The 11,786-nt window shown below is 45.2% G+C and overlaps 1 protein-coding gene across 1 annotated transcript; it reads right to left on the reverse strand.

Annotated features, from left to right (window-relative positions):
• Nucleotides 1-925: 925 nt before the first annotated feature.
• On the reverse strand, nucleotides 926-10,929 carry LOC140285362 (NLR family CARD domain-containing protein 3-like). The gene is made up of 10 exons (XM_072379133.1): nucleotides 10,840-10,929; nucleotides 10,257-10,364; nucleotides 7,838-7,916; nucleotides 7,468-7,675; nucleotides 5,406-7,320; nucleotides 5,148-5,312; nucleotides 4,444-4,617; nucleotides 3,867-4,028; nucleotides 2,662-2,708; nucleotides 926-2,537 (listed from the first exon to the last, which is right to left on the reverse strand). Exons 1-10 carry the CDS (start codon nucleotides 10,905-10,907, stop codon nucleotides 2,002-2,004), a joined length of 3,462 nt encoding a protein of 1,153 aa, XP_072235234.1. The 5' UTR covers nucleotides 10,908-10,929; the 3' UTR covers nucleotides 926-2,001.
• Nucleotides 10,930-11,786: the final 857 nt, after the last annotated feature.

The following is an 11,786-nucleotide window of genomic DNA, read 5'->3' on the forward strand; positions in this document are numbered from 1 at the left end:
TGTTAATATTTGATGAACTGAAATGTGACTGAATTTATGAGCCAAACTCAGATGTATTTCAGAAACAAACAGCAGACAAAGACACGAGGTGCCAAACACATATTGAAGCGTTTCATATTGGCCCAGTTCTTTTTTTACTGCTTATTCTGCTGCAAACTGTCAGCACATCTGATTCTTCTCTTTGGGTTTTACACTAAAATGTGTTTCATCAAATCCTCTAAACTGAAAGCAACTTGTGAGAACTGAAACTCTCTCTGTCCCTCTGAGCCATATCACCACAGCGATAAACATCCATTTCACTTCATTTCTTTCCCACCTGTGTGCTACTGAGCTGTAAATAGGGTTTTACTGCCTGGGGATGGAGACCAAAGCCTCCAAGCAGCTCAGAAGCAGTCTAACACCTGGAGCTAACAGCTCACACAGAGTATTCCTGGGAGTTCACTGAAAGCTCAGCTTTAGAAACATTTCTTTGGATGCTGGATTTCTTAAACACTTCCTTTCAGAAACAGACTCCTCTGATTAAATTCTACCTCCAAACCTTTCCCCTCACTCATGGTGGTGTCAGCAGCTGGTCCCGTTACAGTCACTTCTAGCTCTACAAAGACCAACACGGTGACGCCTGAACGCCGACCCGGAGGCTTTAAAAGCTCCCGTTACAAAGCAGCCCGAAGCGGTGACTTTCCCTCCTGATGGCAGCTGCAGAGAGGATTTCAGTGTTTCCAGCAGCCGGCTGGACTGCGACTCCTCTGTGGGTCGGAAACATGCAGATCGCAGCAACATGTCGACTGTGTCACACTCAGATTTATCTGCCTCTTTAGTTCACATTCTGGTCCTTGTTGGATCTTTCTTTACTCCAACATTACAGCTGCTGGGATATCCAGCAACACAGTTAAACACACATTTTATTCACAAATGACCATCAATAGAAATGAAGAAACATTCGTGCTCATTTAGTTCTGCGTTACATTTGCTTTCTGTATTATTACCGTCTGCACATGCACACAAACAGACAAATTAAGCATGTAAATGCATGAAAACCCTGTGATGTCCACATCAGTTCACTTTAAATCATGTGATCACAGCAAACTCTATATTTCACACAACAGTAAATGTTTTCCAACTCTTCCCTCTGAACATGAAACAATCACAGGAGAAAATAAGATGGAAAACTGAGCCAGCTGCTCACTTTAAAGCCTTTCTGTCAGATGTTGTCCATCTGCCTGCAGGACATCACCACATTCAGCTTCTACTGCAGAAAAAGCTAATTTTCACACCAGCCTTCACAAACACATGCATGGACTGAGAGAAGGAAGAAGAGTCTCTGCAACATCAGGATCCAAACAGCAGCAGCCAGGAAAACCGGCCGAGACGTTCAGGACCTTTCAGTCCAAAGCAGATGTTGTTAAAGTCCAAATGTTGTTTGTAAAGGATCATTTCAGGCCTCTTTGTGAGCGTTCAACAGCAACATTCAGCAACATTCAGCAACATTCTGCATCAGAAGCTAGTTCCAGTCCAGCTGTCCTTTCATCATCTAACAGGAAGTGAATGTGGAGAAACATCAGGATGAACCCTGGCTGCTCAGCAAACTTCTGCTCATTGGAGCAGAACCAGAGAAGATCTGTCAGCAGGTTGGAAATTCATCTGGGCTGACTGCGGCTCAGTGATTCCTCTCTGATGTCACAGTTTGTCACATGTGCAGCAAACTAACTGCAGCTGAATGGTCTCAGCTGCAGTGAGCTGCAGAGAAACACAACATACTGATATTCAGTGTGAAGCTTTGACTGGAAACACAGAAAAACAACAGCCTGGAAGAATGGCAGCTTCCATCTTTAAAGGACTGGAAGAGGAAGAAGTTTCCAAGGAATCATTTAGAAGAGTTTCAACCAGAAACTGACTGAATCCATGAATCTGAAAAGGTGTTTCTGAGTGAAAGAGACAGACATGTAGAGACTGAACTATCTGTTCAACAGTGATTCTCTGACAGGAGGAAACTCTTTATGCTCAACACAGAGACAACCAGGAACCAGAGAACCAGACTGTAAACCCAGGAAGCAGAGGTTCTTCTTCAGTGAATGTGGTGTTGAAGGTGTGGAGGTGGATCAGTGTGTCAGAGGAGACTCTGTAGAAGGACAGAGTGCCAGCAGGACGGTCCACATACACTGCAGCTCTGTGAGAGACGGAAGAGGAGGAGGAGGAGATGCGTGTTTCTCTGTTATTGTGCCAGACAGAGTAACGTCCATCACAGCAGCTCAGACTCCAGGACTGATCGTTCCGTCCAAACAAACAGTCACTGCCTCCTCCTCTCCTGCCGATTCTTCTGTAACTCACTGATATAGAAACTGTTCCTCTCCACTCGACCTCCCAGAAACAGCGACCAGTCAGAACATTTCTACACAGCAGCTGAAGCCAGAAATCAAATCTGTCTGGATGATCAGGATATGACTGAACCTCCTCCACCTGTGTCACCTTCCTGTTGTTGTCAGACAGTTTCAGGTATCTGTTCACTGTGTTTGTGTCGATGGCGAGTCGACAGGAATCTGATGGAGAGAACAAACACAATCCAGCTGCAGTTATTGATCTATCACCTGTTCACTTTGATCAGTGAGTGATGTGACAGTGAAGATGGCTGGATGTCATGAATCAGATGAAGAACACACTTACACTTCCTCAGACCTGGTGTCAGCCATCGTTCTCCAGCAGGCTCCACCCTGAAAGGAGGAAAAGAACTGCTAGATTTTTCAGGACTCCACAACTAGTACCTAGAATGAGCCAGTCACATTCCAGCTTATGCTGGAGGAGTTGTGGAGCACATCCTGCCAATCAGAGCCATATATTCTGGTTCTGTCCCAAACTAAAGACACTCTGGGGAGAGGTCTTTGATGCTCTTAAAGAGCTTTTCCAGCAGGATATACCTCGGGATCCTGCTGTGGCTCTATTAGGAGTGATGCCTAAAGGACTGAATGGGGGGGCAGAGAAACATCTTTTAAATATATTACTTACAGCAGCACTGAAGTGTGCAACTGTTAGATGGTTGAAACCAGCCCCCCTTCATATAACAGATGGATCCAGAAGGTTTGGGACCTCTATCAGATGGAGCACATTTGTAAGCCCCAGAATTGAAGGGAGTTAGAGGAGTTTTTCCTTCAAAGTCATTCAAAAAGCTGCTGAGACCTCCTCACACTGAGGATAAATCCCTCAGAGTTCACTGAGAGCGACGCAGTGGAGTACGGCGAGTACTCTCGTGCACGACTTTAGAAGCGCTCAGCGCGGTGAGCGCTTCTAAAGTCTGTTTGAGTGCAGGCGGTCACACAGCCAAGCCGCAGCTTCACTTAGCATTAGCACACTGAGGCTAACCGTAACACTCTGAAGCGGATTAAACTCACTTCGGTAGCTTTTAACCGGCCACCGCTCAGCAGCAGTAAGAGCATTTATGGCTGACTCTATCCAGAGCTCAAGCAGGAGCTTTCTGACGTTATTTTATCCAAGAGCGAACCTTTTTCTCTGGTGATGTCTGAACGCAGAAAGAGGTTCTAACCCGGGACAGGAAGTGGGTGGAACTGATGGCGCTAGAAGTGATTTGATTGGTTTTTGAGGTGTCGGATATTTACCACGTGTGCAAAGTTGTTTTGGGAAGTGATAAGAAGTCTGAGAACTAGCAGCTGTGTCGGGGAGTCTCGAGCTAAATCAGGACACTGAGAATAACAGACTCCCCAGTTAGTTTGTCCAGAAGAGGCTCAATAGATACGAACATCCGGGCTTCGTGGCTGCTGATGGGAACATGCAACATCTTCAAGGTCACCAAGAAGCGGCAGATTCTACTTAATGAGAGAAGCACCCACAGTAAGGCAGATTTTAGGGAGTTTTACCTGAGTTTGTGTGGATCCTTCAGTGCGGCCCTCAGCAGCTTCACTCCTGAGGCTCCTGGATGGTTGTAGCTCAGGTCCAGCTCTCTCAGATGGGAGGGGTTGGAGGTCACAGCTTCAGCCAGAGAAGCACAGCCTTCCTCTGTGATCAGACATCCTGACAGGCTGCAGGCACACAGAACAATACTCATGGCAGATGGTACACACTATGCAGTCCATGCTCAGCATGGGTATATGTTGCCATTATAAGTGACAGTTCTGCAGATCAGCCTCTAAAGACTGAAACAATGACACTGAGGAATGGAGCGAGAGTCAAGTCTTTGGCTGGCTGTTAGATTATTACAGCATCCTAGCTGTGGTGCAAATGAAACCAAAGAAAAATCCCACGAGGGAGCTCCCTAATCCATAAAACCCACAGAGAACCCCTTCAACTGGCTGCTCTGAATGTGTCTGTTGGCTTTCAGCTCCAACAGGTCATGGGTATTATTTGACAAAAGACAACAAAAAGATCCTCTTGACAGGTTTTCCGTCGTCTTACAGCCGGTTGGAAACCTGACGAAAGACGGGAATCAATCCTGACCTGAGTGCTTCCAGTCTGCAGTTTGGATTCTTCAGTCCAGCAGACACCTGCTTCACTCCTGAATCCTGCAGGTTGTTGTTACTCAGGTCCAGTTGTGTCAGCCTGGAGGACCGGGAGCTGAGAGCTGAGGACAGAGCTGCACATCCTTCATCTGAGAGGTTACAGACGCTCAGCCTGAAGAGACAATTACAGAGAAAAAGAACCGCTGCCATCAGAATTAATCACCTCTAATGCTGAATGTGGACTGAAAGGCAGCTTATAGGGAACAACAGTTTTATAAGCCTGTGATCAGCTTTTAATGCTCTTTTTATTGCTTTTTCAGTTTTTGTAATTAACTTTGTAATTGATTCCATTCAGCATCTCACACACATTTTCCACGTATATGAATCATACAAATACTTACTCCAAATAATACTCCAGGGATCATAAACTTAAATAGATTAAAATTCACAATTATGATGTAGAGATTGTTTCTACATGTCATTACAGCTGAACATATAACTTCCATCCACAAACCAATTACAGTAATATATAAATAAATGTTCCAGCCACAGTTCATGTGTGTGCTGTGCACACTCGGTCAGAGGAAAGTGACACAGATCTGGAGGCATTTTACTTTGTGGATTTTAAAACAGATCTGAAGATGTTTTCAGGTTCTTGCATCACAGAGACTGTATGAAGCTGAACCAGCAGAGAAACCTGACCTGAGAGCTTCCAGGTTACAGTGTGGACTCTGCAGTCCATCAGACAGCTGCTTCACTCCTGAGTCGTAGATCCTCAGGTCCAGTTCTGTCAGGCTGGAGGACGGGGAGCTGAGAGCTGAGGACAGAGCTGCACATCCTTCATCTGAGAGGATACAGCTGCTCAGTCTGAGGAGGGAATAATGAGATAAATCTGTGACTTTCTCTCCTATAAAACCAGCAGCAGTATATTCATACACATCCCTCTATCTCTGCACTTACACAGCTTTGTTGGAGGCTTTGACCACTGGCAGCAGCCTCAGAAGAGCCTCCTCTGAAGCAGAGTATTTATTCAGATCAAACACATCCAGATGTTCTCCTGATGACAGTAAGATGAAGGCCAGAGCTGACCACTGAGCAGGAGACAGTTCATCTGTGGAGAGACTTCCTGAACTCAGGGCCTGTTGGATCTCCTCCACCAGAGAACGATCATTCAGTTCATTCAGACAGTGGAACAGATTGATGCTTCTCTCTGCAGACAGATCCTCACTGATCTTCTTCTTGATGTAATCGACTGTTTCCTGATTGGTCTGTGAGCTACTTCCTGTCTGTGAGCTACTTCCTGCCTGTGAGCTACTTCCTGCCTGTGAGCTACTTCCTGCCTGTGAGCTACTTCCTGTCTGTGAGCTACTTCCTGCCTGTGAGCTACTTCCTGCCTGTGAGCTACTTCCTGTCTGTGTCAGCAGGCCTCGTAGGAGCCTCTGATTGGTCTGCAGGGAAAGACCCAGGAGGAAGCGGAGGAACAGGTCCAGGTGTCCATTTGGACTCTGTAAGGCCTTGTTCACAGCACTCTGGTAGAAGAGAGTCTCTTTCAGTGTTTCAGACTCCTGAGACGTTGATTCTTCTCCCATCAGGTTGACTCCAGAGCTGATGAAGGTCAGATGGACATGAAGAGCAGCCAGAAACTCCTGAACACTCAGATGGATGAAGCAGAACACCTTCTCCTGGTACAGCCCTCTCTCCTCTTTAAAGATCTGTGTGAACACTCCTGAGTACACTGAGGCTGCTGAGATATCGATGCCACACTCTGTCAGGTCTGATTCATAGAAGATCAGGTTTCCTTTCTGCAGCTGCTCAAAAGCCAGTTTTCCCAGAGACTCGATCATCTTCCTGCTCTCTGGACTCCAGTGTGGATCTGTCTCAGCTCCTCCATCATACTTGACCTTCTTCACTTTGGCCTGAACCACCAGGAAGTGGATGTACATCTCAGTCAGGGTCTTGGGCAGCTCTCCTCCCTCTCTGGTTTCCAACACATCCTCCAGAACTGTAGCAGTGATCCAGCAGAAGACTGGGATGTGGCACATGATGTGGAGGCTTCGTGATGTCTGGATGTGGGAGATGATCCTGCTGGCCTGCTCCGAATCTCTGAATCTCTTCCTGAAGTACTCCTCCTTCTGTGGGTCAGTGAACCCTCTGACCTCTGTCACCATGCCAACACAGCCAGGAGGGATCTGATTGGCTGCTGCAGGCCGTGTGGTTATCCAGAGGCGAGCCGAGGGAAGCAGGTTCCCCCTGATGAGGTTTGTCAGCAGCACATCCACTGAGGTGGACTCTGTAGCATCAGTCAGGGGCTCCTTGCTGTGGAAGTCCAGAGGAAGTCGACACTCATCCAGACCGTCAAAGATGAACACAACCTGGAACTGTTCAAAGCTGCAGGTTCCTGCTTCTTTGGTTTCAGTAAAGAAGTGATGAACAAGTTCCACCAAGCTGAACTTTTTCTCTTTCAGCACATTCAGCTCTCTGAAAGTGAATGGAAACAGGAGCTGGATGTCCTGGTTGGCTTTGCCTTCAGCCCAGTCCAGAGTGAACTTCTGAGTTAAGACTGTTTTCCCAATGCCAGCCACTCCCTTTGTCATCACTGCTCTGATTGGTTCCTCTCTTCCAGGTGGGAGTTTAAAGATGTCTTCTTGTCTGATGGATGTTTCTGCTCTGCCTGCTTTCCTGGATGCTGCTTCCATCTGTCTGACCTCATGTTCATCATTGACCTCTCCAGTCCCCCCCTCTGTGATGTAGAGCTCTGTGTAGATCTGATTCAGAAGGGTTGGGTTTCCTGCTTTAGGAATCCCCTCAAACACACACTGGAACTTCTTCTTCAGAGCAGATTTAACTTTACGTCCACAAACTGCAGCAGAAAGTTCTGAATGAAGACAAGAAATAACATCAGTAAACAGACATTTCCACCCTGTAAAGAATGAGTATTTGAACATGTGTTGTTCTGTGAGCTGAGACATCAGTAAATGTGTCATTTATCCAGCAGGTTAAATCTTTAGAGAAATCCTCTTACTGCTCTGCAGACGCTCAGCCAGCTCCTCCTGCTTCATTCTCCTCAGGAAGTGAACTGTGATCTTCACTAATGCCTCTCTGCTGCTCCTCTGCTCTTCATCCTCACCCTCCCTCTGACACTCTAAGCATTCTGGGTAATCTGGACTCAGGACCTTCTGGATCTTCTTCAGCTCCTCCTTCACAAAAGTGAGCATGTTGTCCTCCAGCAGCTGGAACAGAACACTATATGAATGAGCCAATCAGGCTGAAATCATGGAGCCAAACATCAGATCCATGTTGGACACACTGACAATCCGCTGGTCTGCAAAGTGCAGCCTGGAGATGACTGTGAACACAATAGATGGAAAAGTAGCTGTTGCACATGTACAGACCATAAATATGGAGTCCAGCTGTGTCTGATGCTGCTGGGCAGACTGACCACTGGGAACCTCTGAGCTCTGCTGGTCCACTCTGTGGAGGAATGATGAAGAATGAGCTCACATTGTGTCTGTCCACACAGAGACAAACACAAGGTAAAGGTCCATGGAGGGATGTGTGGATGTGAACAGTGAATGCAGCCATAAAGCAGCTGATTAACTCTGAAGCTGCACATCAGCAGCATCTGTGTCCCAGAAGATAAGAGCTCAGTGTGTCTCTAACAGTGGGAGGAAGCTGATGTCAGACCGGTCTGTGTTGGTCTGTTTTAAAGTTAATATAAGATTTTAAAATCAGGCATCGACTCGTCGCTCCTCATGGACACACAGCTGGGTTCAGGTTCAGGTTCAGGTCTCTGAAAGCTGCTGATAGGAAAAAAACATTTAAATTTGTTTCATTTAAATTTACATGTTCAGTAAAATTCAGTTTGGATTAAAAAGTAAAAATGTGACATTTATGGTTATAAAATATGAAAGTGTGACATTGAATCAAAGATTAATATCAGACTTGATGCACAGAATTACATCAATGACTGACATACAGATAAAATGATGCATCTGAAATAAATCAGCTGACAAACTCACTGTTTGTCTGATGAAACAAGCTGGTTTACATTCTTTTTTACTCCAAAGATTATTCTCTGCCGTTTAAAACTCTCTCACTCCACTGAAATAAAACCTGCATCCCCGCGTTCCTCGAACCCTTCTGGTTCTTACGGTCCTCAGATTATTTTCCTCGCTCTCACAGTTTTCTCACAGGTCATAGTATCCATTCAGCCATTTCTGCTGGGAGGGAGCTGGTGAAGCTGCAGCTGCTCACACACGATGACATCACTGCGATGACATCACTGCCATGACATCACTGCGATGACATCACTGCCATGACATCACTGTGATGACATCACTGCCATGACATCACTATGATGACATCACTGCATGACATCACTGCCATGACATCACTATGATGACATCACTGCATGACATCACTATGATGACATCACTCTTCTGTTGCAGCCATTTCAACTATGACTCACTTGACTTTTCACCTGCTTTATAGAATATTTTGCTAATTAAGAATCCAGAAAATGCTTTTCTAGTACAAATCAGCAGCTACATTTTCACATATTTCTGCATCGTTTCTCTTCTTCTGCTAAATTTTCACTGTTGGTTTTGCATTTCCCTTCTTTTCTTCTTCTTCTCTTGTTTTTAACCCTTTTACTGCTGAGACTTCTGCATCTTTTCAAACCTTTAACCAGTTCTTACCTACTTGGGCATCTTCAGGCGTCCTCATTACTTCAACCTATTCCAGCCCATTGTCTCTTTCCTCCAGTTTTCTGCCTTCATCCAGCTCCAGCTCCTTTCAGAAATACCTTTCAACTCTTTAATCAAGTCTTCACTTCTTCCAACAGCTTGGAATCATTCCGCTGTTTTCTTTTAACATTCAAAGTCCTTCAGCCCTTCAGTTCCTTCAGATGTTTTTTACTAAAGTTGAACTGTTTTCTGCTGCTTTGGCATCTTCAGGCGTCTTCATAACTTCCATCTTGAAGTAAAATGTGAGCCCATTTCCTTCCAGTCCATTGTTCAGATCAGCTGCTTTGCATTAAACCAGTTTTCTTTCTTCTCTGTTTCCCATTTAACATCAGTGTTCTGGTGATCCATTTAACCTTTGACCTTTCTCATGAGAACTGTTCATCTCTGCGGTGAAATCGTCTTCAGCTCTCACTTCTGCACTTTTAAAATTCAATTTAAGGTCCAATTAGGCTGGAATTCATTTAATTTAACTCTCAGAATGACTCAGCAACATTTCAAGACTTTTCCCTTTAAATCCTTTTGTTGTTTTTAACCCTTCAGCTTTTCTTTGCTGACACTTCTGCCTTTTCCAATCAGCTTCAAATCGTTTAATTTCTTTTTCAACTTCAAATTCCTTCAACCAAAGCCTTAGCAACAGTTTTACTGCTAAAATGTTCACTATTTCAGCTTTTTTAGCATGGTCAGCTAACCCCATGCAGCTCATAAGCATTCTCACTGCTGTTTGGCAGGAACAGTTCTAAATAAATCTGTCTGTCCTCCTCCATCCAGCAACACCTGCCACCTGAGTGGAAGTTCCTGCCGACACTGTTAGAGCCAAAGCCCAAAGGTGCCACCTGCTGGACCAGCTGCTGTCCTGCAGACACTCAGAAACACCTCCTCCAGCAGCCGTTCTTTCCTCTTTGACTGCTGTGTTTGTGGGAAACCTCCAACACACACCGCTTCACATATGAACATAGAAATGGATGTGAAACAGAGCTGAGCTCACATTAAACACATGCTGGAATAAAAGCTGTTCAGACCGACTCTGCTACATTTTACTCTGTGACAACATTTACACTCAGCTCACCTCTGAGAGGACGGATGTTGGTCTGATTTGAAGTCAATAGGACGATCCTTTGAGTCGTTACTCTTAAAGGACACACAGCTGGGTCCAGGTTCTGGTCTCTGGTGGATCCTGATGGGAAAACAAAGCTTTTAAGCCTGCATGCATGATATACTTAATTACCTTTAAATCAAATAACTGATGTTAACTTACTCTGCTTTTGAGGCCTGTAATTTGAAAAGTGGGTGATCCTTTAAGTCACTCTGTAAGGACACACAGCTGGATCCAGGTCTATATCCCTTCCTGTGAATAAAGGTGGTTTGGTGAGGTGAGCTCTGACATGGAGAAGAGTCGTGGACAGTTAGAGACGGTGGTCTCACCTCTTAGAGGATGGATGTTGGTCTGATTTGAAAGTTATCTCAAGACCCTTTGACTGGTCGCTCTTAAAGGACACACAGCTGGGTTCTGGTCCTGGTTCAGGCTCATTTTCAGGTCCAGGTCCAGGTTCAGGTTCAGGTCCAGGCTGGTTCCTGTGAATAAAGGTGGTTTGGTGAGGTGAGCTCTGACATGGAGAAGAGTCGTGGACAGGTAGAGACGGTGGTCTCACCTCTGAGCTTTGCTCCGGCTCTCATGTTCCCCACACAGAGTGGTTTTAGTGTCCTCACACTGATCCATGCTGCTGGATTCACATCAGCTCACACACTTCCTGCCTTCAGCTGCAGAGGAAACAGTCAAAGAGTAAAAAATCTCTTCAATAATTTGTCCAAGTAAATCACAACTTTTTTTGATTTGGGAATTTTTAAAAGGAATTTTAATCTACTTTTCCTCATGAATTAATAATTATTTATAATTCTCAAAACTCACATTTTCTTCAGTAACTTCTGTCACCGTCAGACATTTGTTCATCATTAGAATGTTTTACAAGTAAACGCATCATTTGATTAACTTGTCAAAACCAGCACTGAAGTGAAGTTAGAATGCAGCTGCAGGCTGTGATAATGATGTTAATAAAGAGCAAACTACTGCAACACAAATAAAACTAGAAGACTTTCATTTGGATGCTACTGCAGCATAAACCTCTTTTCAACTTGTCCGTTTGCAAACCCGATTTATGGGAAAGTCGGGAAGCTTTCTGAAGCTTTCTGTTCAGTAAAGGTTCGTACTGAACAGGCAGAAATATTCAGGAAACATCCTCACTCTGAGGCTCCTGAGCGCAGCTGTGTCCGGTTCAACTCCAGGCTCTGGGCCCTTTGCTGGGAAGTGTATTCGTCCAGAAAACTCAGTCGCAGCTCATTTTCCGGCGTTATCATAAAACATAAAAAAGATAAAGTGAAGTCCCACCCAGAAACAGACAGGAAAGTTACTGAAGACAAAGTTCAAGCTTACAGTTGTTCCAACAGTCCAAAGTGTTGAGGAAGAAGACTCTCCACTCAACGTGTGACACGGGCTGACAGGAATGAGTCAGAGCTCCACCTGACGGAGGCAGCACAGGTAGAACCTGTCCTACCAGCGGAGTCAAGTCCCTGAACAACAGCCTCTGATCTGAAGGTGCTG

This window comes from Leuresthes tenuis, unplaced genomic scaffold, assembly GCF_036924035.1.
Source record: "Leuresthes tenuis unplaced genomic scaffold, fLeuTen1.0.hap1 SCAF_1, whole genome shotgun sequence".
In the NCBI taxonomy this organism is placed as follows: domain Eukaryota; kingdom Metazoa; phylum Chordata; class Actinopteri; order Atheriniformes; family Atherinopsidae; genus Leuresthes; species Leuresthes tenuis.